Below are 27941 nucleotides of genomic sequence, written 5' to 3' on the forward strand. Positions count from 1 at the left end.
GCATAACATCCAACTGCAGACCACGTAACAACCCCAGCCCAGGACCTCCACATCCGGCTTCTTCACCTGCGGGATCGTCTGAGACCAGCCACCCGGACAGCTAATGAAACTGAGGAGTATTTCTATCTGTAATAAAGCCCTTTTGTGGGGAAAAACTCATTCTGATTGACTGGACCTGGCTCCCCAGTGGGTGGGCCTATGCCCCTGTCCATTCATGTGAAATCCATAAATTAGGGCCTAATGAACTTGTTTAAATTGGGTTCCTGACCAAAGTCCTTCATGCCCGGTTGCTCAGTTTGGTTGGACGGCCACTGTGCTCTTGGAAACTTTCAACACTAGAAATAGTTTCATACCCTTTCCCAGATATATGCCCCATCATAATTATCTCAGATCTACGGACAGTTCCTTGGACTTCATGGTATAGTTTCTGCTCTGACATGCAGCCCAAGTGTTTTATTCTGATTTAATGTACATTTTTGGATGAGGTTATTTTGAATAACATTGAAGTCTTGCAAACATTGTACTAGTATGGGACTGAGAATATGTTCAGCTAAAGCTCCTTAGGAATGTCATGTTTATTGTAAACATGCTTATGTTATGGCTTTTCTTGTGTACTCCATTTACTGACAGGGCTGAGATGACTCTTTTGGACTTTAATCCCTACACACACGCACACACACCTTCAGTTACAAAATATTTGCTCTGAAAAATGTTTTTCCTTCAGTCCCAGGACGTTGGAAGACAAACGTTAAAAGGACGTTATGAAACTCATTCGCTCTTTCGGCAAACTTGTAATTGCTATGAGGCCTTTTCTCCGTCTGAACCCTTTAGAAGACAACTGTGGCAAAAAAAATGTGTCTAACCAAAACCAAGCAATGAAAGGGCTTCATTGTCCCCCCCCGCCCACAAAAGCACCGCAAATAAGTTAGCAAATTGACATTTGGTGGTGTGTCCAGTAAAAACAAGCCAAAGTACTGATGTTCCAAACAAATACTGTATACCAGTAATACTGTGTATGCTAAAGCTTAAGAAAACAATTTTGGGGTCGTTAGATCTGTAAGTGTTTATTGTGTCGTTATCTATTTGGTCCAAAGGGAGGTTGAGGCCTGGATATGATGGCTCCAACTATAAACCACATGAAAGATTTATAAATAAAGTAACAAACTCCAGTACAATTTCTTTTTTAACCAGCTGTGACAAAGCAACTCACCCTGCAAGTGGTCAGTGGTTAACAATTACAAAGAAAATTCAGTCAATGCTTGACTCAAAGAAATGATTGGGTTTGATAACTTTTTTTTTTTTTTACATTCCTTCAATGGAGGTGTAAGTTTACTGGATGAAATACGCTGAAAAAAACATTTGTTATTAAATGTTTCTTTCAGTCTCCCTACAAACCACACCCTGACTTGTGACATGACAAATACATTATAAAAAAATACAAAAAGCTAAAAGTATTTTATCCATCTGTGATGGACCAAAATAAAAAAACTGGCACACTTAACAGTTTTTGTACATTTATATTTACACATGTTTGGTAAGAGGAACAGCGTATGAAAACACAAACACAGAGTTTCATCCTTCTGAAGAGGGGAGGGGCCAGGAGAGACATACTAGTCTAGTGCAATGATGTCATCATCGTCCTCATCGGCAGCCGAAGGCTGATCCAGGCGTTGGCGCTTGGCTGAAGCCTCGCCTGTCTCAGCATCATGGAGCTTCCTCTTGTGGCCTCCTGAGTCCATGCGGACATCCATAGTGCTGGAGGACGGCTCCTCCTCGTCCGAATCAACTATCAGAACATCATCCTGCTCAGCAGGGGCTAAGAGGAGAAAGGAAAACAAGAGAAAGTCAGATGAGAGACGATTGACATGTACCTTTTTAGAGTTTACGTTCAGCTACAAAATAAACATAGCTGTACATGATGCTCAGTACTGTAAACAAAATGGTTTAAAGGACAGGTGACTTATGACCAGGATTTTGATGACTAGACAGTCTAAAACAGTCCATCTCTGTTGTCAATGTCAGTTTTGCTCACCTTTGGAAGAGGTGGATGGTTCTGCAGAGTCTTTGTTGCCGTTGGCAACATTCTTGTCCTCTTGTGCGCTGGGTGGGGTTGGAGCTTTGTCAGGGGCGTCACCCACCACCTCAAACTCCACATCCTTTTCCAAGTCCTCACTTTTCCAGACAAGCGCAGAAATACATTTACATTAGGGAAACAAATTTGCATTAGTCATGCAAATGCAAAGGCCTATACAGCACACAGATATACATCCTCTCTTACCAGTGAATCACGTTAACCAGGAGTGTGTAATCCTGCAGAAAGTCATCCACTTGCAGACGGCTACCATGTCGTATCCCAAAGTCAGACAGAAACTTGCTGTTGTTTGCTATAAGAAGAGAATGGTGCATGATAATAAATATGTACACCTGATAAGAGTATACCGTTGAGTACAATATAGGGTTTAGCGATATTATGATAGCACCGCCTATCGACGATGATCGACGGCCATTGCCAATGGTGACAACATTGTGATGTGACAGACAACGGTTTTGCCCAGGGGTCTCCAACCCTGTTTCTGGAGAGTTACCGTCCTGTAGGTTTTTACGCCAACCCTAATACTTGGTTGATAACCTGAACCAGGTTAGTTACAACTGGGGTTGGAGCGAAAAGGACAGTAGCTCTCCAGGAACAAGGTTGGAGACCCCTGGTTTAGCCTATTTGAGCTTGACTAGCGCCGCGCAATAAATAACGGAGTCGGGCAGGGCAGCTCAGTAACATTGAGTAATTTGTCTATTCCTATTTGCTATAATCTTGTTTTATGAAAGGCTTCATATTAATGAAGGCTGGCCTATTTCAATAAATATGTTATACAGAACGCAAGAGGAATGTAGGCTAGACAGAGCAGAGTAGTACACCAAAGCAGGGCAAATTGGCCATTCAGAAAATATTGTCTCTCTCTCCCCCCTCTCTGTCGGATGCTTGGGCCTTATGGCCTAAACCAAATTTTTATATATACAGTGCCTTCAGAAAGCATTCATACCGCTTGACTTATTCCACATTTTGTTGCATTTTTTTATTTTATTTATTTCACTTTTATTTAACCAGGTAGGCTAGCTCAGAACAAGTTCTCATTTACAACTGCGACTTGGCCAAGATAAAGCAAAGCAGTGCGACACAGAGCTACACATGGAATAAACAAACATACAGTTAAATAATACAATAGAGAAAGTATATATATACAGTGTGTGCAAATGAGGTAGGATAAGGGGGGTGAGGCAATAAATAGGCCATAGTGGCGAATTTATTACAGTATGGCAAATTGAACACTGGGGTGATAGATGTGCAGAAGATGAGTGTGCAAGTAGCACTACTGGGGTGCAAAGGAGCAAAATAAATAAAATAAATAACAATATGGTGATGATGTAGTTGGATGGGCTATTTACAGATTGGCTATGTACAGGTGCAGTGATCTGTGCTTGAGCTGCTCTGACAGCTGGTGCTTAAAGCTAGTGAGGGAGATACAAGTCTCCAGCTTCAGTGATTTTTGCAGTTCGTTCCAGTCATTGGCAGCAGATAACTGTAAGGAAAGACGGCCAAAGGAGGAATTGGCTTTGGGGATGACCAGTGAAATATACCTGCTGGAGCGCGTGCTGTGGGTGGGCACTGCTATGGTGACCAGTGAGCTGAGATAAGGCGGGGCTTTACCTAGCAACGACTTACAGATGACCTGGAGCCAGTGGGTTTGGTGACGGATATAAAGCGAGGGCCAGCCAACGAGAGCATAAGGTCGCAGTGGTGGGTAGTACATGGGGCTTCGGTGACAAAACGGATGGCACTGTGATAGACTGCATCCAATTTGCTGAGTAAAGTGTTGGAGGCTATTAAGTCAAGGATCGGTAGGATAGTTTTACGAGGGCATGTTTAGCAGCATGAGTGAAGGATGCTTTGTTGCGAAATAGGAAGCCGATTCTAGATTTAATTTTGGATTGGAGATGCTTAATGTGAGTCTGGAAGGAGAGTTTAGTGTCTAACCAGACACCTAGGTATTTGTAGTTGTCCACATATTCTAAGTCAAAACCGTCCAGAGTAGTGACGCTGGACGGATGGGTAGATGTGGGCAGCGATCGGTTGAAGAGCTCGCATTTAGTTTTGCTTGCATTTAAGTGCAGTTGGAGGCCACGGAAAGAGTGTTGTATGGCATTGAAGCTCATTTGGAGGTTACACAGTGTCCAAAGAAGGGCCAGAAGTATACAGAATGGTGTTGTCTGCGTAGAGGTGGATCAGACAATCACCAGCAGCAAGAGCGACATCATTGATGTATACAGAGAAAAGAGTCGGCCCAAGGATTGAACCCTGTGGCACCCCCATAGACTGCCAGAGGTCCGGACAACAGGCCCTCTGATTTGACACACTGAACTCTATCTGAGAAGTAGTTGGTGAACCAGGCGAGGCAGTCATTTGAGAAACCAAGGCTGTTGAGTCTGCCGATAAGAATGTGGTGATTGAGAGTCGAAAGCCTTGGACAGGTCGATGAATACAGCTGCACAGTACTGTCTTTTATCGATGGAGGTTATGATGTCGTTTAGGACCTTGAGTGTGGCTGAGGTGGTACCCATGACCAGCTCGGAAACCAGATTGCATAGCGGAGAAGGTACGGTGGGATTCGAAATGGTCGGTGATCTGTTTGTTAACTTGGTTTTCCAAGACCTTAGAAAGGCGGGGGGGATAGATATAGGTCTGTAGCAGTTTGGGTCTAGAGTGTCTCCCCCTTTGAAGAGGGGGATGATCGCGGCAGCTTTCCAATCTTTGGGGATCTCAGACGATACGAAAGAGAGTTTGAACAAGCTAGTAATAGGGGTTGCAACAATTTCAACAATTTCCAGATTGTCCAGCCCTGCTGATTTGTAGGGGTCCAGATTTTGCAGCTCTTTCAGAACATCAGCTATCTGTATTTGGGTGAAGGAGAAATGGGGAAGGCTTGGGCAAGTTGCAGTGAGGGGTGCAGGGCTGTTGACCGGGGTAGGGGTAGCCAGATGGGAAGCATGGCCAGATGTAGAAAAATGCTTATTGAAATTCTCAATTATTGTAGATTTATCGGTGGTGACAGTGTTTCCTAGCCTCAGTGCAGTGGGCAGCTGGGAGGAGGTGCTCTTATTCTCCATGGACTTTACAGTGTCCCAGAACTTTTTGGAGTTAGTGCTACAGGATGCAAATTTCTGTTTGAAAATGCTAGCCTTTGCTTTCCTAACTGCCTGTGTATATTGGTTCCTAACTTCCCTGAAAAGGTGCATATCGCGAGGGCTATTCAATGCAGTACGTGTTACAGCCCGAATTCAAAATGTATTAAATAGATTTTTTCTCCTCTCACTCATCTATACATAATACCCCATAATGACAAGGTGAAAACATGTTTTTAGAAATGTTAGCACATGTTTTGAAGATGAAATATCTATTACATAAGTAGTCACACCCCATAGTCTATATTTCGTAGAAGCACCTTTGGCGGTGAGTACAGCTTTGAGTCGTCTTGGAAAGCTATGTATGCTTGGGCTCATTCGCCCCAACCGAAAGTCCTTTGCACTCTGAAGCTGGTTCTCATCTAGGATTTGCCTGAATTTGACTCCATTCATGTTCCTTCTATCCTTACCAGTCTCACAGTTCCTACCGCTGAAAAGCATCCCCATAGCATGATGCTGCAACCACCATGCTTCACGGTAGAGGTTATGTTCGACGGGTGATGAGCTGTGCCTAGTTCTCCCAGACGGCCCTTTGCATTCAGGCCAAATATATTGAACAAAAATATGAAATGCAACATGTAAGTGTTGGTCCCATCTTTCATGAGCTAAAAAAAAAAAAAGATCCCAGAAATGTTCCATGCTCACAAAAAGCTTATTTCTCTAAAATGTTGTGCATAAATTTGTTTACATCCCTGTTAGTGAGCATTTCTCCTTTGCCAAGACAATCCATCCACCTGACATATCAATATGTCGATTAAACAGCATGATCATTACACAGATGCATCTTGTGCTGGGGACAATAAAAGGCAACTCTAAAATGTACAGTTTTGTCACAACACAATGACACAGATGTCTCAAATTGAGCGAGCGTGCAATAGGCATGCTGACTGAAGGAATGTCCACCAGAGCTGTTGCCAGATATGTGAATGTTCATTTCTCTACCATAATCCGCCTCCGTCGTTTTAGAGAATTTGGCATAACATCCAACTGCAGACCACGTAACAACCCCAGCCCAGGACCTCCACATCCGGCTTCTTCACCTGCGGGATTGTCAGAGACCTGCCACCCGGACAGCTGGTGAAACTGAGGAGTATTTATATCTGTAATAAAGCCCTTTTGTGGGGAAAAACTCATTTTGATTGGCTGGACCTGGCTCCCCAGTGGGTGGGCCTATGCCCTCCCAGTACCACCCATGGCCGTGCCCCTGTCCATTCATGCGAAATCCATAGATTAGGGCCTAATGAACCTATTTAAATTTGGTTCCTGACCAAAGTCCTTCATGCCCGGTTGCTCAGTTTGGTTGGACGGACACTGTGCTCTTGGAAACTTTCAACACTAGAAATAGTTTCATACCCTTTCCCAGATATATGCCCCATCATAATTATATCTCAGATCTACGAACAGTTCCTTGGACTTCATGGTATAGTTTCTGCTCTGACATGCATTGTCAAACTGTGTGACCTTATATAGACAGGTGTGTTTCTTTCTAAATCATGTCCATGCAATTGAATTGGCCACAGGTGGACTCCAATTAAGCTGTAGTGACATCTCAAGGATGATCAACGGAAAGTGGATGCCCTTGACCTCATTTGGAGTGACATAGCAAAGGGGTGTGAATACCTATGTAAATAAGATTTCTGTATTTCATTTTCAATGTGTAGAAATGTCCAAAGACATGTTTTCACTTAGTCACTATGGGGTATTGTGTGTAGATGGGTGAGATTTAAAAAACATTGAATCAATTTTGTATTCAGGCTGTAACACCAAAATGTAGAATAAGTCAAGGTGCATGAATACTTTCTGAAGGCACTGTAAATAACGGACAGTCCTTAACTATCTTGTGGCTAGCCGTTTTTAAAAATGTAGGCTATATTTCTTCTCACTCTCCATTCGATAGGCTATGAATATGACTTTGGGCTAGGCTATGCTTTCATCGTTTTATGCATGCATGTCGTTCTCCTGATCAAACAATTAATGCTGAATGCTAGCTGAGTTACATCACAAAAAGTAGTTTGAATAGCCTAAAAATATAAGGTAGCCAGGGGACTAATAATGAGAGAACAAACATCAATAGCCTATAGAAAAATTGAATAACAAGTTTAACAAAGTTTAAGCTTATTATGAAATAAATCCCTCCATGTGAGTCTGAAAACCAAATGGCCAATAACCTAAACTCAGCTAAAAAAGAAACGTCCTCTCACTGTCAACTGCGTTTATTTTCAGCAAACTTAAAATGTGTACATATTTGTAGGAACATAAGATTCAACAACTAAGACAAACTGAACAAGTTCCACAGACATGTGACTAACAGAAATTGAATGTGTCCCTAAACAAAGGGCGGTGTCAAAATCAAAAGTAAGTCAGTATCTGGTGTGGCCACCAGCTGCATTAAGTACTGCAGTGCATCTCCTCCTCATAGACTGCACCAGATTTGCCAGTTCTTGCTGTGAGATGTTACCACACTCTTCCACCAAGGCACCTGCAAGTTCCCGGACATTTCTGGGGGGAATGGCCCTAGCCCTCACACTCCGATCCAACAGGTCCCAGACGTGCTCAATGGGATTGAAAGCCGGGCTCTTTGCTGGCCATGGCAAAACACTGACATTCCGGTCTTGTAGGAAATCACGCACAGAACGAGCAGTATGGCTGGTGGCATTGTCATGCTGGAGGGTCATGTCAGGATGAGCCTGCAGGAAGGGTACCACATGAGGGAGGAGGATGTCTTCCCTGTAACGCACAGCGTTGAGATTGCCTGCAATGACAACAAGCTCAGTCCAATGATGCTGTGACAAACCGCCCCAGACCATGACGGATCCTCCACCTCCAAATTGATCCCGCTCCAGAGTACAGGCCTCGGTATAACGCTCATTCCTTCGACGATAAACGCGAATCCTACCATCACCCCCGGTGCGACAAAACCGCAACTCGTCAGTGAAGAGCATTTTTTGCCAGTCCTGTCTGGTCCAGCGACGGTGGGTTTGTGCCCATAGGTAATGTTGTTTCCGGTGATGTCTGGTGAGGACCTGCCTTACAACAGGCCTATAAGCCCTTAGTCCAGCCTCTCTCAGCCTATTGCAGACAGTCTGAGCACCGATGGAGGGATTGTGCATTCCTGGTGTAACTTAGGCAGTTGTTGTTGCCATCACACCTGTGGTACAGGATGTTCAGATGTACCGATCATGTGAAGGTGTTGTTACACGTGGTCTGCCACTGCGAGGACGATCAGCTGTCCGTCCTGTCTCCCTGTAGCGCTGTCTTAGGTGTCTCACAGTACAGTCATTGCAATTTATTGCACTGGCCACATCTGCAGTCCTCATGCCTCCTTGCAGCATGCCTAAGGCACGTTCACGCAGGGACCCTGGGCATCTTTCTTTTGGTGTTTTTCAGAGTCAGAAAGGCCTCTGAAGTTATTTGGATTTTTACGAATTATCTTTGAAAGACAGGGTCCTGAAAAAGGGACATTTCTTTTTTTCTGAGTTTATATTCCTACTAGACATTAAAGAAGCTTCAAGAAAAGTTAAAATTATAAACAGTAGCCTATTTCCCAAATATTATAATAGCCTAAGAAGGTGTTGTCCTAACGTTGCCGTTTTGAAAAACAAGAATGAAATCGGAGTCAAGCTTTGAGAGATTGAACAAACAATATTTAGAGAGGATGAGACAAAGCAATTATCTAGTTGTGATGATGGTAGACTTTGCTTCTCTCCAGCCCATGATTTATAACCTAACTCACTACAGACCATTCCTCATCAGTTGACCGTCACTTTGCTCCGTCATGTGAGCGTCACACACACGCATACAAATCTGTTCCACGCTGAAGCTCCACCAGAAAGGAATATAAGAAGATGTTTGCCTCTGCCCAGGCTTTCAACAACATCTCATCCTGAATTGTCCAGTTGTAGTCCAACTGTTTATTTTATTTGTTTTTCTCTCTCCAAATTTAGGGCCAATAGGGGCCAATACCATCGTATATCACAATGTTTTACGAGTACATAATCGCAATAGGACAAATGTTGACATTGTCCAACCCTAGTACAATATACAGTCCATAGCTTGACAACACTTGTCCTTTTGTCCGGGACAAGCAAAAAATAAAAATAAGATTTAAGTCCAAAAAACTAAAAATTGTCAAAGCACACATCACAATATAAAATAATTACTCCAGTCTGAATTGGATAAGAGGGGCCAATATTATATTATAATCTATTTCTCATGTACATAAATTAAAGCCTACATGTCAAAGTGTAGGTGCTATGCATATTGGCTACAGCCTCATATTATGTCCAAATCGATGCTGACGTGAGGCGCCAGAACATTCTGCCAAACTTTTAATAACATATAGGCAAAATGGCAGTCATGTTTGACAAATATAATGAAGGATAATTAACATTAACGTACAAAAGCCTGGATTCTGTCAAAATACTCGAGGCACGGTTCGTTCAGATCAAATGGTCACAAGACTGGAGAGCAATTTTCCCTCTAAGCTGCGCATGAGCTCCCCCCGGGACTGCCATGCAGAAGAAATATCAGTGCGCACAGAGAAGCACGAGAGTGAATTTCACTCAACTTTCTAGTTTTCCCCATTAGTTAACACGATCAACTTTCCCTTTACTGTGGGAATTGTAATGGAATCTACGCAATATTAGCCCCTTTCAATGCAACATACCGAAACAAAACAAACTATGCAAGACTTAGTATGCAAAACAAACTATAAGAGAATTTGTTGCAGGCAGAACACATCTGAGTTGGAGTCTATTGCATGACAGGCACGACTCAGGCAGCACTACACAGACCAGTGCATTGTAACCAAATCAGAGCTGCAGTAGGCAGCCAGAGAATAGCAGAGAAGCCGGTGTTTGGAGGATATATTGGCATGGTTTGCCGTCTCGGGCCTAACACCCGTGCCAATATATCCTCCAAACACCGGCTTCTCTGCTATTCTCTGGCTGCCTAATGCAGCTCAAACACCGGCTTCGAGGGCATTATCACTTTTATACAAATGGGTTACCAATATATTCAAATAATGATTGCTATATTCTAATTTAAAAGGTTTTGATTCATTTATTCATACCATTTCATCCTTCCAAAAGACAGTCACGACACAAATCTAGGGTTGCTACCCAAGCCGGCTGGTCGTTTGTTCTATTGGTTCGGTTGCTAGAGATGCGACCCAGTCGTTCAGTCTTTTTGTTCTGCATCTATGGACACGACTCAGTCGTTCGTTATAAATGTTCCATTGCCATACTGGCTGGCAATGTTCTTATCCGCATTTGCATTTAAGCTGTTTTCTAGTGACATTTATTTGGATACATCCATAACAATGAGCTAATGAGGCACAATTTTGTCAGGACACTGTTGTTCAGAGGAGCTAGTCAACAACACAGCTAACACAATCACTTCAAACTGAAGCTGGAATGACTGCAAACTAGCTGCACATCGTTTCACCTTTTTTCAATTGATATTTCTTTGTATAAATACAAATGATGCCAGCTGATTCATGATTTCAACTGGCTGAGAAACGCTACCTGACTGTCTCGTCCCGACACGTTCATTACTGTGGGAATGCTGAAGATCGAATTTCAATATTGAGACAATGTTGCAAATGTCGGAGAGACAGACAGCAAGATTAATACAAATCTCCCGTTGAAAACTAAAATGTTAGTCTAAAAGAAATGTGAGATAATGTCTATATTCTTTTTATAGTGGAGATCAAGTTTATAAAGTACCTGGCTGGGCTGATAAGACAGTGGACTGCACAGTCAGATGGAACAGAGTAAATAGACATTTTAACCTGTCTGGGCTAGGGGGCAGTATTTTCACGGCTGGATAAAAAACGTACCCGATTTAAACTGGTTACTACTCTTGCCCAGAAACGAGAATATGCATATTATTAGTAGATTTGGATAGAAAACACTCTGAAGTTTCTAAAACTGCTTGAATGGTGTCTGTGAGTATAACAGAACTCATATGGCAGGCAAAAACCTGAGAAAATTCCAAGCAGGAAGTGGCCTGTCTGACCATTTGTAGTTCTTTCTAGTCCCTTTCGAAACTACAGTATCTCTGGGGTTACGTTGCACTTTCTAAGGCTTCCATTGGCTCTCTAAAGCCTTCAGAAAGTGGATTGAGGCATCTCCTGTCTCTGGGCAGAGTATGGTAGCTCAGTTTGTCAGTGGTCTGCCTGGTGACTAAGAGACTGGGTATGCGCGGTCCCGCGATCATGCTGTTTTTTCTTTTCCTCTTTGAATGAAAACACTATTGTCCGGTTGGAATATTATCGCTATTTTACGAGAAAAATAGCCAGAAAAATTGATTTTAAACAGCGTTTGACATGCTTCTAAGTACGGTAAAGGAAATTTTTTTTTATTTTTTTTATTTTTTATTGTCTCGAAATGCGCTCGCGCGTTACCCTTTGGATAGTGACCTGAACGCACATAACTATGGATTATTTGGAACAAAAACAACATTTCTTGTGGAAGTAGCAGTCCTGGGAGTGCATTCTGACAAAGATCAGCAAAGGTAATACAATTTTTCTAATAGTAATTCTGAGTTTAGTGAGCCCCGAAGTTGGCGGGTGTCAAAATAGCTAGCCGTGATGGCTGAGCTATGTACTCAGAATATTGCAAAATGTGCTTTCGCCGAAAAGCTATTTTAAAATCTGACATAGCGATTGCATAAAGGAGTTCTGTATCTATAATTCTTAAAATAATTATGTATTTTGTCAACGTTTATGGTGAGTAATTTAGTAAATTCACCGGACGTTTTGGGTGGGAATGCATGTTCTGAACATCACATGCCAATGTAAAAAGCTGTTTTTGGATATAAATATGAACTTGATTGAACAAAACATGCATGTATTGTATAACATAATGTCCTACGAGTGTCATCTGATGAAGATAATCAAAGGTTAGTGCTTCATTTAGCTGTGTTTTGGGTTTATGTGACATATATGCTTGCTTGGAAAATGGCTGTGTGATTATTTGTGGCTATGTACTCTCCTAATATAATCTAATGTTTTGCGTTCGCTGTAAATCCTTTTTGAAATCGGACAATGTGGTTAGATTAACGAGAGTCTTGTCTTTAAAATGGTGTAAAATAGTCGTATGTTTGAAAAATTGAAATTATTGCATTTTTGAGGTTTTGTATTTCGCGCCACGCTCTTCCACTGGCTGTTGAATAGAGTGGGACGGTGACGTGCCACCTAGCCCATAGACGTTAACTTCATAGATTTAGCTGGTGGTAATTTGTGGAATAGACACCGGCTGGGAATTCTATTTTAACCAATCAGCATTCAGGATTAGACCATTGCCATATATAGATCTGTGCCATTCACTTTGAACTGGACTTTTTGCAGCATCAGCAGTCGAGAGTAGATGCACTTGTTTTGAGATCAAAGCGAGAGCTTCATGTAGGGACGTGTGTACATTTGTTCATATCCTTTGCTAGTTAGTGAGTTATTAGCCCGGTTATTGATAATTTGTAGTCAGCAATGGGGAAGTGACTGATTCCTACAAGAGCACAAATGTGTGCATTTCAAGACATCTTTGAAAAGTCAGTCAGCTAAAGAGCTTTTTTTGTCTTAAAGGGGCAACGTTGTATTTTGATACAGGCTTGAATAAGCCAAGTGGCCAATAGGCAGAGAGTAGAATAATTTGTCTGATTCACTGTAATAATGGTATGGGAATAATGATGCATTTTATATTGTAAAGTGGTTTCTTGCATCAAACAACATGTTCAGTCACCTTGTCTGAAGGACACGTGGTTAAACAGTATTTTTTATTTATTTAACTCTTGCACTGAGATGCAGTGCCTTAGGCCGCTGCGCCACTCGGGAGCCCTGGTTAATGTTTTTTTCCAAAGTCTCAAAGTAGGCTTATATTGAACACATTGGCTGCTACTAACACATTGGCTGCTACTGTAGGCTGAACGATAGAACAGCTATTTCCATGTTAAAATGTTATTGGATGCATTCTCCATTGTTTTTGATGGTAGGCTCTTGTTTGGACTACATTATGATCAAATAGCCACAGTAGCATACTTGACCACTGTTAAAACTAACTTAAAAGCGAGTGTTTTCCCGCTAATTGCATTTTTGGAACATTTGTACGTAGCCTACAGCCATGAGCGTATTGTTGAGCTTATAATATGAAGAGATAAAACTATCAACATTTTATGCTAAATGGTCTGATCTGTTGCATCGACCTCATTGCTTTTCGGATTTCGCTACTCCCGCAATAACATCAGCTAAATAAGTGTATGTGACCAATGAAATGTGATTTGATTTTAAAAATAATATGTGCAGTGGTTGTATTTTGACCCGTAGACATTGTTCATCGTTCCAGGGACAACAGGACACCCTTCATTTCAAGCCCTGGAGGGAATTATTTAATAAACCAAAAAAAAGTATTTGGTTGTACTTGTAATGTTGCATTATTTTATAGGCTACCAAGGGTGGCCAACCATCTTTCAGGACAGAGTGTAGGCTGGACTATGCAAAGAAGCCAATAGGCAGAGTGTAGCTAGCCTACCTTCTTGTCTGATTCTCGAGGGTAAAAAAATATAATAATGCATTTTATTTGTAAAGTGGCTAAAAATGTTAATGTCAAGGCCTGCAGTCACCATGAGAACAGATTGGCATCCTCTACTGGTCTCCTTGGGAACAGTCTGATATTATTCTGTGATTGTCTTATACCTTCAGTTTCACCCTCCTCAGAGGAGATGAGGATTGTCCCTTTCCCATCCTCGATCTGCACATCTGGCGCCACCATCCCAAACTTCTCCTTTAATATCTAACAAAGAAACAAGTATCTTTAGCGGAACACATAGATATGCTGATCACTTTTCACTGTGTTGTGGTGGTTGCAACAAACAAGCAAACCAGATTGGTGTTGTATAGTCAATATCCATCTGGCTTCATCTCTGCCTCTATGGTCAAAAATGTCTTCATCACTGGCCAACAACGTCCATACCAGTCTGTTTTTGTCTGTCTTTATCAGTCTGATTGTAAGGATGGTCACACACATACAGGAGCCAGAGAGGCATACATTACCTTGTCTTGAAGGGCCAGCACAAGAGTTTTGTGCACATTCAGTTTGACTGTAACCTCTGGCTTGCTGGCACACACATAACAGTTGGCACTGGGTGGGTCCAAAGCACATGGAACAAGCAGCTTTTTCCTGGGGTTAGGCTGCTTGTTCAGGAAGATCTAAGAACACCATACAGAAAGGAACATTAGAAAATGTTTCAGAGCACAGTAGGCATACACCAAACACCCATAATCTGCTATTAAATTATTTACAACCATCATGGCTACAATTTGTGAATGAAATGCTGGGCCAAGTAAGTGATATGCTGCATTTTGAAAATAGCGCCCCATTCATACTTTCAAAGCTTCCCCGAGTGTGCAGACTAGGGGCAGATGATCAAAGGTAGAGTACCACCCTCTAAGAGTAGAAGGGATCTCTCCTGATTTCTCACCGTGCGACACTGCTCCACATCTCCAGACAGGATCTTCAGAGCCTCCAGCACAATGAGGCCAGCAATGACTGCATTGGTTGTGGCGATTGCTGGAATGATGTTCCCTGCCATGGCTGCAAGGAACAATTTACAAAATCAAAACACCATAATAGGTATCAGTCTTAGAAACATTTAAATGCCCAGTGCAGTCAAAAACATGATTTATATACATTTCCACAATATGAGGATGGAATAATACTGTGAAATTATGAAAATGATTATGCTCTTTTTAGTCTAAGAGCTGTTTGAAAAGACTGCCTAAAACTTCTGCCTGTTTTGGTGGGATGGAGTTTTGGCCTGCCTTGTGACATCAAGTGTGACATCAAGTGGTACATTAGTTAACAGACCAATAACAAAGAGTTCCAAACCTCTCAGCCAATAACATATAGTTTTCAGTTTCCCCCTGCCCACTCAGACCACTCCCATACAGTCCTAGCCATATTCTTGCTTGAGAAATTGACAATTTTAATTAAAAACAAACAATCACAGTAAGGTACTTAATTGTTAAGCAGAAATGATTTGATATCGAGATAAAAACAGCAGCATTGGAACTTTAAAGCAAGAAAGTAAAATCAATTGTATGAATCTGTATCAATAATAAATTGTCACAATAATAACTTAACAGCTCGACATCTTTCACCCAAAATACCCACACTTGATGTCAAAACGGCTCTTCATGTTCATGCTAAAGATATGCATGCGCAAGTTGGCGGCTGCTGTCACAAAGTCCATCGCTGGAGGGTCATCCTAGCAACAGGAGGAAAATGTTACTCAAATGCAATGCCAAAAGAGCATCATCTTCCCAGGACTATTTTCTATCTCCACCAAAATATTTTGTTCCAGTGGGGCAGTGTTGATTCTGCAATTTCCCATCCTTCGGTCCTCACCTTGTCCCACACAAGTTCTGCTCCATCCCCTTTGTCAGCCAACATGGAGCGCAGGGTTTCCACGCTGCGGGAGAAGAGCTGGGAGTAACCTGCCACACCCAACACCTGTTGGTCCTTCAGTCCCGTCCCAGTCACCTCCTGGGGACACGCTATCGCACAAGCAGAGAGAGAGAGAGAGAGAGAGACAATGACAAAACTACCACAAAAAAATCCACTGGTCCACTGCACTCTACTGCAGCTTGGAGCAACATAATATGTACTGAACAAAAATATAAACGCAACCATTTCAAAGATTTTACTGAGTTACAGTTCATATAAGGAAATCGGTCATTTTAAATTAATTAATTCGGCCCTAATCTATGGATTTCACATGACTGGGAATACAGACATGCATTTGTTGGTCACAGATACCTGTACAAAAAGAAAGAAAAAAAAGTAGGGGCGTTGATCACAAAACCAGTCAGTATCTAGTGTGACCACAATTTGCCTCGTACAGCGAGACACATCTCCTTCGCATAGAGTTGATCAGGCTGTTGATTGTGGCCTGTGGAATGTGGTCCCACTCCTCTTCAATGGTTGTGCTTAATTTCTGGATATTGGCGGGAACTGGAAAACGCTGTAGTACACGTCAATCCAGAGTAGAGGTCGACCGATTAAATCGGCATGGCCGATTTCAAGTTTTCATAACAATCGGTAATCTGCCTTTTGGATGCCGATTATGGCCGATTACATTGCATTCCACGAGGAAACTGCGTGGCAGGCTGACCAACTGTTACGCGAGTGCAGCAAGGAGCCAAGGTAAGTTGCTAGCTAGCATTAAACTTATCATATAAAAAACAATTTATCAATCTTAACATAATCACTAGTTCACTACACATGGTTGATGATATTACTAGTTTAACTAGCTTGTCCTGCGTTGCAGATAATCAATGCGGTGCCTGTTAATTTATCATCGAATCACAGCGTACTTCGCCAAATGGGTGATGATTTAACAAAAGCGCATTCATGAAAAAAGCATAACCGTTGCACAAATATACCTAACCATAAACATCAATGCCTTTCTTAAAATCAATACAAGTATACTTTTTTAAAACCTGCATATTTAGTTAAAATAAATTCATGTTAGCAGGCAATATTAAGTTGGGAAATTGTGTCACTTCTCTTGCGTTCATTGCACGCAGAGTCAGGTTATATGCAACAGTTTGGGCCGCCTGGCTCGTTGCGAACTGTGAACTAATTTGCCAGAATATTACATAATTATGACATAACATTGAAGGTTGTGCAATGTAACAGCAATATTTAGACTTAGGGTTGCTGCCCGTTTGATAAAATACAGAACGGTTCCGTATTTCACTGAGAGAATAAACGTTTTGTTTACGAAATTATAATTTCCGGAATTTACCACATTAATGACCAACGGCTCGTGTTTATTATATTATAATTAAGTCTATGATTTGATAGAGCAGTCTGAGCGGTGGTAGGCGGCAGCAGGCTCGTAAGCATTCATTCAAATTTTAATGCATTTGCCAGCAGCTCTTAGCAATGCTTGCTTCACAGCGCTGTTTATGACTTCAAGCCGATCAACTCCAGAGATTTGGCTGGAAATACTAAAGTGCCAATTAGAACATCCAATAGTCAAAGGTATATGAAATACAAATGGTAGAGAGAAATAGTTGACGCGTCATAATTCATATAACTACAACCTAAAACTTCTTAACTGGGAATATTGAAGAACTGGGAATATTGAACCACCAGCTTTCATATGTTCTCATGTTCTGAGCAAGGAACTTAAACTTTAGCTTTTTTACATGGCACATATTGCACTTTTACTTTCTTCTCTAACACTGTGTTTTTGCATTATTTAAACCAAATTGAGCATGTTTCATTATTTATTTGAGACTAAATAGATTTTATTTATGTATTATATTAAGTTAAAATAAAAGCGTTCATTGTTCATTCAGAATTGTTGTAATTGTCATTATTACAAATATATAAAAATTGTCCGATTAAATCGGTATCGGCCTTTTTTGGTCCTCCAATAATCGGTATCGGCGTTGAAAAATGATAAATCGGCTGACCTCTAATCCAGAGCATACCAAACATACTCATTGAGTGACCTGTCTGGTGAGTATGCAGGCATGGAAGAACTGGGACATTTTCAGCTTCCAGGAATTGTGTACAGATATTTGCAACATGGGAAGTGCATTATATGCTGAAACATAACATGATGGCGGCGGAGGAATGGCACGACAATGGGCCTCAGGACCTCGTCACGGTATCTCTGTGCATTCAAATTGCCATTGATAAAATGCAATTGTGTTCGTTGTCTGTAGCTTATGCCTGCCCATACCATAACCCCACCGTAGAGCACTCTTAACATCTGCAAATCGCTCTCCCACACGACGACATGCACGTGGTCTGCAGTTGAGGCCAGTTGGACGTACTGCCAAATTATCTAAAATGACATTGGAGGCGGCTTATGGTAGAGAAATGAACATTAAAATCTCTGGCAACAGAGCTGGTGGGCATTCCTTCAGTTAGTATGCCGATTGCATAATTCCTTAACTTGAGACCTCTGTGACATTGTGACAAAACTGCACATTTTAGAGAGGCCTTTTATTGTTCCTAGCACAAGGTGCACCTGTGTAATGATCATGCTGTTTAACCAGCTTCTTAATATGCCACACCTGTCAAGTGGATGGATTATCTTGGCAAAGGAGAAATTCTCACTAACAGGGATTTAAACAAATTTTTGCACAAAATTTGAGAGAAATAAGCTTTTATTTTATTTCTGCTCATGAAACATGGGACCAACATAATACACAATGCGTTTATATTTTTTGTTCAGTGTAGGATGCTAATATCTTACCAAGTTTCTGAATCTCAAGCCAATCCAGAGGGAGTGGCGCTTTCCTCTTCTTCCACAGCTTGTCCATGGTCAGGAGGTACTGGATGTCATCTTTGAAAAGCTGGAGGACCACACAAATCAAATGGCTATTAGCCAAAGTCGAGGGGCTAATAAGCTTGTTGACAAGACAAGGGGACACTTTCACTTAAGCAGTCCTTTAGTAAATGCTTGTTCACACTAAAGCCTACCTTGTTGAAGAGTTTGACTGCGTCGTAGCCTGTGGATCGTGCCCAGTCCTTGGTGGACACCCGCTTGATGTCTCCATCCTGATCAGATGCTGTGGCTCGGGCTTCAGTGTCTGCAGGGTTCCCTGAGAATAGGAGACCTCAATGAAAACCAGTGTACACAGCAGCCTTTTACTGCATACGTGTCAGTGCATCTCACCCCTCTGGTCTATGGAGGGCAGGGAGGTGGCAGTATTAGAATTCTCTAGTGTTGCGCTCTACTCACATGAAAGCTCTGGGTCAGCTGTGTCAGGGGACACCTCCTGATCTGCATCCTCCTCTCCAAAGAGCTGGCTGAGGTGGAGATTAAAATAAAACTGGATTGTCACTATCATGGGCTTAATCTCAACCTCCCAGCAATAAAACATATCTCTGCAAGCAATACCACCACTCCTTCCGTGGCCTCCAACCGCTCTGAAATGCTAGTAAAACGAAATGCATGCTCTTCAAAAGATCGCTGCCGGCACCCACTCGCCCAGCATCACTACTCTAGACGGTTCTGACTTAGAATATGTGGACAACTATAAATACCTAGGTGTCTGGCTAGACTGTAAACTCTCCTTGCAGACTCATATTAAGTATCTCCAATCCAAAGTTAAATCTAGAATCGGCTTCCTATTTCGCAACAAAGCTGTATATCACTGTATATAGACTTTTTGTTTTCTTTTTTTCTACTGTATTATTGACTATGTTTTGTTCATTCCATGTGTAACTGTGTTGTATGTGTCTAACTGCTATGCTTTATCTTGGCCAGGTCGCAGTTGCAAATGATAACTTGTTCTCAACTAGCCTACCTGGTTAAACAATGGGGAAAAAAAAAAAGCCTGCTTCACTCATGCTGCCAAACATACCCTCGTATAACTGACTGTCCTACCGATTCTCGACTTCGGCGATGTCATTTACAAAATAGCCTCCAACACTCTACTCAGCAAATTGGATGCAGTCTATCACAGTGCCATCCGTTTTGTCACCAAAGCCCCATATACTACCCACCACTGCGACCTGTATGCTCTCATTGGCTGGCCGTCACTACATATTCGTTGCAAAACCCACTGGCTCCAGGTCATCTATAAGTCTTTGCTAGGTAAAGTTCCGCCTTTTCTCAGCTCACTGGTCACCATAGCAACACCCACCCGTAGCATACGCTCCAGCAGGTATATTTCACTGGTCATCCCCAAAGCCAACACCTCTTTGGCCGCCTTTCCTTCCCGTTCTCTGCTGCCAATGACTGGAACGAATTGCAAAAATCGCTGAAGTTGGAGACTTATATCTCCCTCACTAACTTTAAGCGTCAGCTGTCAGAGCAGCTTACCGATCGCTGCAGCTGTACACAGCCCATCTGTAAATAGCCCATCCAACCAACTACCTACCTCATCCCCATATTTGTTTTTCTGCTCTTTTGCACACCAGTATTTCTACTTGCACATCCTCATCTGCACATATATCACTCCAGTGTAAATTGCTAAATTGTAATTACTTCGCCACTATTCGCCTATTTATTGCTTTACCTCATTTGCAGATACTGTATACAGAATTTTATATTGTGTTATTGACTGTACATTTGTTTATTCAATGTGTAACTTATTTGTCGCACTGCTTTGCTTTATCTTGGTCAGGTCGTAGTTGTAAATGAGAACTTGTTCTCAACTGGCCTACCTGGTTAAATAAAGGTGATATAAATAAAAAAAATAATTTAAAAAGCACTTCAACAACACTTACTTGAACAGGTACTTGGCCCACACAATGCAGTGTATAGGCTCAGAGGGGGTGTTGCGAATGGTACAACCAGGGAAGGTTTTCTGTGTGGGTTTGGGCTGGCACTCATAACACTCAGTAAGACCCTATAGTGTGGAAAAGCAAGGAGAGGGAGGTGATTATTTCACTCTGTATCTAATGAATTTTTACTGCACTGAACATGACCATGCATCTAATCGGCATCCACAGGTTGTTTTCATCCGTGTCTTACCTTCTTAATAACGGTCACCTGCCCAAGGTAGCCAGCTGTGCCACTCTCAATCAGGGGAATGTCAGCTGCAAGACACATCCTGTTCACATGGTTACGAGCCGCTGCAAGGATGAAAAGATTCAGCTGGCGGTAAGACCAGGACCACAACAGGGAAGAGATACCAAACGTACTCTACGGACAGACTAGGGTTAGGGAAAGAGGGTGTAATTAGGGGGAAGTAGATATTACTATACCTCGATTGTCCAAAGCATTCATGACAAGCATGAAGTTCCTGAAGAATTCCACATTGTAATCTGGGCTGTGAAGGACAAACATACCAAACATTAAACAGGATCAAGGACATTAAGTTCTCACACCAGCAACTCACAACACTAGATAACTTACTTCATGATGCTGTCATGGTAGGCTGTAATGTTGGCAGTGGGACAGAATTGCAGCACACTCTCTTTGGCCACCTGCAAGACAGCCAGCCGTAAGTTCACAAATAGTATTTAGATTGTGTACAGCATACACTGAGTGTACAAAACATTAGGAACATAGCTTTCACCTGCTCTTTCCAGGTGAAAGCTATGATCCCTTATGGATGTCACTTGTTTAATCCACTTCAAATCAGTGTAGATGAAGAGGAAGAGACAGGTGACTGAAGGATCTTTAAGCCTTGAGACATGAATTGTGTATGTGTGCCATTCAGACAGTGAATGGGCAAGAAAAAATATTTAAGTGCCTTTGAATTGGGTATGGTTGTAGGTGCCAGGCGCACCTGTTTGAGTGTGTCAAGAACTGCAACGCTGCCGGGTTTTTCCACACAACAGTTTCCTGTGTATATCAAGAATGTTCCACAACACAAAGGACATTCAGCCAACTTGACAACTGTGGAAAGCATTGGAGTCAACAAGGCATGCATCCCTGTGGAACGCTTGACACCTCGTAGAGTCCATGCCCTGACGAATTGAGTCTGAACAGCCTCAGGGCAAAAGGGGGTGCAACTCAATATTAGGAAGGTGTTCCTAATGTTTTGTAAACTCTGTGTATTTTAGAATGCACGACCAAGTGATCTCATGTTTGTGAAAGAACAACAAAGCATCTGTCCCCTACCTGCGCCTTGGACTTCCCCACATGTTTCTTCTGGAACAGGAACTGTCTGTTCAGGTTGCTCACATCAATAGTGTCCAGATCAATCTATAAATGAGACACAGCAAATCGAAGTTAAAACACAATTACTGATAGAAAAAATGCAATTAATACGATCAAGACAGGTTCACAAAAAAGTTTAACGTGGTATGAAAGACTTTGCTACAACGTGTATAACGTTAGCTAGTTAGCTACCTAGCGTGCGTTATTATATATCTAGCTAGCTGCATTGTAGATTACATTGCTTATCACAAATCACCGGCATTGCTAGTAGCTAGCTAATTAGCCTTCAAGCATACCGGTATGGGCAGCTTAGCATTGTCTAGCTAACGTTAGCAGACCACAAAGAGGTCGGAACAACATGGCGCGCAATTGAAATTCTGGGCGAAGTGACCTAAATTTTGTGTTTTTATATACACATGCATGTAACTAGCTAGCTATATAACTACATCGCTAACTCCACCACTTACATATAGCCAGGTCCATGTGAAAATGTTCTAATATATACACTTATTTCAGACTAGCTAGCATGCTAGCTACATTATATGCTAGCACGCTAGGCCTTTCACACATCAGCCCGTAGCTGCACAAAGACCCAGAAAATGTCCGCCCCCTGCACGACTTACAACTTCTATATTTTTGAAGCCGGTGAGTACAAGATTTTTCAAGAGCTCGCAACCAATTCCTCCAGCTCCGACCACCAGCACCCGGCAAGCGGATAAGGAATCAGCGAGCTCTTTTCGGAGAGACCCCACTAGTTGTACCATTGTTGATCAGAAAAAGACAGAAACTGCAGTAGACCAGAAGAGAGAGGAGCTAGCTATGTGGCTAACAAGCTAGCTAGCAGCAGGCACCACCTCCTCACTCCGATAAGGGGGCCTTTCCACATAAGCACACAAAGACTGATCAAACACTATGCCTATAGTGCCGCCTTCTGGAGAGGCGAGGTTTAGGCTTTTGAGTTGAGTTCGTTGAGTTTCCTTCTCTGACAGTACAGTGCTGAACTGCACACCAAAACCATGACCAAAATAGGCGTTGTTGCTGCCTTTCTCACTATGTGGGTGGGAAGATATTGTTGGATACCAGTTTTGATGATATAGCTAGTTCAAGATAGAGCAGTGGCAAATTCATTCCATTCAGATTGACAAAAACATCCAGTCAAGCTAAAACAAGTAGTCATAATGAAAATGATTGAGAGCCAGAGTATCACTGACATAAAACTAGTTTATTGCTTTGAGTGGTGGTAAACATATATATTGAAGTCCACCTTTGCACTAACTCTCTTGCACTGACTATGCACACCCACTAGACTCTACCCACATGCTCACACCCCAACACACACCTCACACACACAATTCACACTCACCACATACACTGCTGCTACTGTCTATGATCTATCCTGTTGCCTAGTCACTTTCATTGAATCAGATGGCTCATTCATCACAAAGCCCACTGATATTGCAAACTACTTTAATGACTTTTTCATTGGCAAGATAAGCAACCTTAGGGATGACATGCCAGCAACAAATGCTGACACTACACATCCAAGTATATCTGACCAAATTATGAAAGACAAGAATTGAAAAAAGTATTGTTGTCTATCAACAATGGCAAGACACCGGGGTCTAACAATCTGGATGGAAAATTACTGAGGATAATAGCATACGACATTGCCACTCCTATTTGCCACATCTTCAATTTAAGCCTACTTGAGAGAGTGTGCCCTCAAGCCTCGAGGGAAGCTAAAGTCATTCCACTACCCAGGAATAGTAAAGCCACCTTTACTGGCTCAAATAGCCGACCAATCAGCCTGTTACCAACCCTTAGTAAACTTCTGGGGAAAAAACTTTTGACCAGATACAATGCTATTTCACAGTAAACAAATTGACAACAGAATTTCAGCATGCTTATAGGGAAGGACACTCAACAAGCACAGCACTTACACAAATGACTGATGATTGGCTGAGAGAAATTGATGATAAAATGATTGTGGGGGTTGTCTTGTTAGACTTCAGTGCAGCTTTTGACATTATTGATCATAGTCTGCTGCTGGAAAAGCTTATGTGTTATGGCTTTACACCCCCTGCTATAATGTGGATAGAGTTACTTGTCTATCAGAACACAGAGAGTGTTGTTTAATGGAAGCCTCTCAAATATAATCCAGTTAGAATCAGTACTTCCCCAGGGTAGTTGTTTAGGTCCCTTGCTTTTACATTTTTTTACTAACAACATGCCACTGACTTTTAGTAAAGCCAGAGTGTCTATGTATGTGGATGACTCAACACTATACACATCAGCTACTACGGCGACTGAAATGACTGCAACACTCACAACAAAGAGCTGTAGTTAGTTTCAGAGTGGGTGGCAAGGAATAAGTTAGCCCTAAATATTTCCAAAACTAAAAGCATTGTATTTGGAACAAAACACTCACTAAACCCTAAACCTCAACTAAATCTTGTAATAAATAATGTGGAAATTGAGCAAGTTGAGGTGACTAAACTGCTTGGAGTAACCCTAGATTGTAAACTGTCATAGTCAAAACATATTGATGCAGTAGTAGCTAAGATGAGGAGAAGTCTGTCTATAATAAAGCAATGCTCTGCCTTCTTAACAACAAAATCAACAAGGCAGGTCCTACAGGCCCTAGTTTTGTTGTACCTTGACTACTGTTCAGTCGTGTGGTCAGGTGCCACAAAAAAGGACTTAGGAAAATTGCAATTGGCTCAGAACAGGGCAGCATGGCTGGCCCTTGGATGTACACAGAGAGCTAATATTAATAATATGCATGTCAATCTCTCCTGGCTGAAAGTGGAGGAGAGATTGACTTCATCACTACTTTTATTGATGATAGGTATTGACATGTTGAATGCACCGAGCTGTCTGTCTAAACTACTGGCACACAACTCCGACACCTATGCATACCCCACAAGACATGCCACAAGAGGTCTCTTCACAGTCCCCGAGTCCAGAACAGACTATGGGAGGCACACAGTACTACATAGAGCCATGACAACATGGAACTTCTACACCTGCATTGCTTGCTGTTTGGGGTTTTAGGCTGGGTTTCTGTACAGCACTTTGAGATATCAGCTGATGTAAGAAGGGCTTTGTAAATAAATTTGATTTGAAATTTGATTTTAACTATTTTCCACATCAAGTAACTGGCGAAAGCAGTAAAATTAGATTTAAAAAACAGATTAAAAAACACCTTACGGAACAGCGGGGACTGTGAAGGAGCACAAACATTGGCACAGACACACGCATGAACACACACACACAGACACACACACGATAACATACATACATACATATGGATTTAGTAATGTAGATATGTGGTAGTGGTGGAGTAGGGGCCTGAGGGCACACAGTGTGTTGTGAAATCTGTGAATGTATTGTAATGTTTTTAAAATTGTATAAACAGCCTAAATTTTGCTGGACCTCAGGAAGAGTAGCTGCTGCTTTGGCAGCAGCTAATGGGGATCCATAATAAATACAAATACAAATGGCACATATTGGTAGATGGGTAAAAATAAAAAGTAGACAATGAACATCCCTTTGAGCATAGTGAAGTTATTAACTACACTTTGGATGGTGTATCAATACACCCAGTCACTACAAAGATAACTCAGTTGACGGAGAGGAAGTAAACCGCTCAGGGATTTCATCATGAGGTCAATGATGACTTTAAAACTGTTACAGAGTTTAATAGCGGTGGTATTGAGAGAACTGAGGATGGATCAAAAACATTGTAGTTGCTCCACAATATTAACCTAATTGACAGAGTGAAAAGAAGGAAGCCTGTACAGAATCAAAATATTCCAAAACATGCATTCTGTTTGCAACAAGGCACTAAAGTAAAACTGCAAAAATAATTGCCAAACAATTAACTTTTTGTCCTGAATACAAAGTGTGTTGTGTTTGGGGCAAATCCAATACATTACTGAGTAACACTCTCCATATTTTCAAGCATAATGCTGGCTGCATCATGTTATGTGTATGCTTATAATTGTTAAGGGCTGGGGAGTTTTTCAGGGTAAAAAATAAATTACAAAATGGAGCTAAGCACAGGCAAAATCCTAGAGGAAAACCTGGTTCAGTCTGCTTTCCACCAGACACTGGGAGATGAATTCACCTTTCAGCAGGACAATAACCTAAAACACAAGGCCAAATCTACACTGTACTCTTAGAAAAAAAATATGTTATCTAGAACCTTAAAAGGTTCTTCATCTGTCCCTGTAGGAGAACCCTTTTTGGTTGCAGGTATAACCATTTTGGTTCCAGGTAGAACCCTTTTTACAGAGGGTTCTACCTGGAACAAAAAAGGGTTATCCTATGGGGACATCCAATGAACCCTATTGGAACCCTTTTTTCTAAGATTGTGGGGTGGCTGACCAAGAAGACAGTGAATGTTCCTGAGTGACCGAGTTACAGTTTTAACTTAAATCTACTTGAAAATATATGGCAAGACCTGAAAATGGCTGTCTAGCAATGATCAACAACCAATTTGACAGAGCCTAAACAATTTTTAAAAGAATAATTGGCAAATGTGGCACAATCCAGGTATGGAAAGTTCTTGGAGACTTACCCAGAAAGACTCACAGCTGTAACCGCTGCCAAAGATGCTTCTACAAAGTATTGACTTAGGGGTGTAAATACTTATGTCAATGAGATATTTATGTATTTAATTTACAATAAATGAGCAAACATTTATAAAACATGTTTTCCCCTTGTCATTATGGGGGTATTGTGTGTAGATGGGTAAGAACATTTCATCCATTTTGATTTCAAGCTGTAACACAACAAAATATGGAATAAGTCAAAGGCTATGAATACTTCTGAAGGCACTGTACATAGCTACCTCAATTACCTCTTACCCCTGCACATTGAGTCGGTACTGGTACTCCCTGTCTATAGCCATGTTATTTTTTTTATTGTCATTTGCTCACTGTGTATTTATTCCTCTTGTCACAATTATTAATTTTTTTATCTTTAACTCTGCATTGTTGGAAAAGGACCTGTAACAGCTGTCTTCTGAAATGAACCAAGGCGCAGCAGGTATGTGAATACTCATTTTTTAATTTCAAATAAGGAGTAGAGCATCCACAGGAACAACACAAAAGGGTGACACCAGTGACAGTTCTGCAGGCTATAAAAGCAGTGCAAAAAACAACCACCCACCACCCCAAAGAAAAACACACACACCTATATAGGACTTCCAATCAAAGGCAACTCAACACAGCTGCCTTCAATTGGAAGTCCCAAATCAACAATCAAACATTCACATACACAAAAACTGTCACGTCCTGACCCCACTACCCCCTCTACTGGTCAGGACGTGACAGTACCCCCCCCTCAAGGTGCAGACGCCGGGATGCACCTAAAAAAGGAAAACAAGAAAATCCCCAACCAAAATTTAACACCTAAACAATAAGGGAGGGAAGGGAGGGTGGCTGCCGTCACCGACGGCACTGTGCTACACCCTCCCTCCCCAACCCACCTATCCTGGAGGTGGCTCAGGTGCAGGACGTGGACCTCGCTCCACCTTCGGCGTCGCCCACTTTGTTGGCGCCGATAGCTGCGCCGGGCAGACGGGCCACTCGGGCTGACCCTGGCAGACGGACCACTCTGGCTGGGTCGGAAGACATGCGGGCCACTCTGGCTGGGCCGGAGGGCATGCGGGCCACTCGGGCTGGGCCGGAGGGCATGCGGGCCACTCGGGCTGGGCCGGAGGGCATGCGGGCCACTCGGGCTGGGCCGGAGGGCATGCGGGCCACTCGGGCTGGGCCGGAGGGCATGCGGGCCACTCGGGCTGGGCCGGAGGGCATGCGGGCCACTCGGGCTGGGCCGGAGGGCAGGAGGGCCACTCGGGCTGGACCGGAGGGCAGGAGAACCACTCGGGCTGGGCCGGAAGGCAGGGGGGCCACTCGGGCTGGGCCGGAGGGCAGGGGGGCCACTCGGGCTGGGCCGGAGGGCAGGGGGGCCACTCGGGCTGGGCCGGAGGGCAGGGGGGCCACTCGGGCTGGACCGGAGGGCAGGGGGGCCACTCGGGCTGGACCGGAGGGCAGGGGGGCCACTCG

The 27941-nt window shown here is 42.5% G+C and overlaps 1 protein-coding gene across 1 annotated transcript; it reads right to left on the reverse strand.

The window, feature by feature from the left end:
• Positions 1-1044: 1044 nt before the first annotated feature.
• LOC115151846 (SUMO-activating enzyme subunit 2) lies at positions 1045-22742 on the reverse strand. Its single transcript, XM_029696136.1, has 17 exons — positions 22491-22742; positions 21829-21912; positions 21118-21188; positions 20967-21031; positions 20734-20834; positions 20487-20608; positions 18994-19061; positions 18732-18853; positions 18505-18604; positions 15636-15784; positions 15402-15495; positions 14710-14822; positions 14282-14437; positions 13925-14021; positions 2279-2384; positions 2033-2172; positions 1045-1816 (listed from the first exon to the last, which is right to left on the reverse strand). The coding sequence occupies exons 1-17, from the start codon at positions 22629-22631 to the stop codon at positions 1611-1613; spliced, it is 1935 nt and encodes a 644-aa protein (XP_029551996.1). The 5' UTR covers positions 22632-22742; the 3' UTR covers positions 1045-1610.
• Between the last annotated feature and the right edge of the window lie 5199 nt (positions 22743-27941).

The sequence above is a fragment of the Salmo trutta genome, chromosome 17, assembly GCF_901001165.1.
Source record: "Salmo trutta chromosome 17, fSalTru1.1, whole genome shotgun sequence".
In the NCBI taxonomy this organism is placed as follows: Eukaryota; Metazoa; Chordata; class Actinopteri; order Salmoniformes; family Salmonidae; genus Salmo; species Salmo trutta.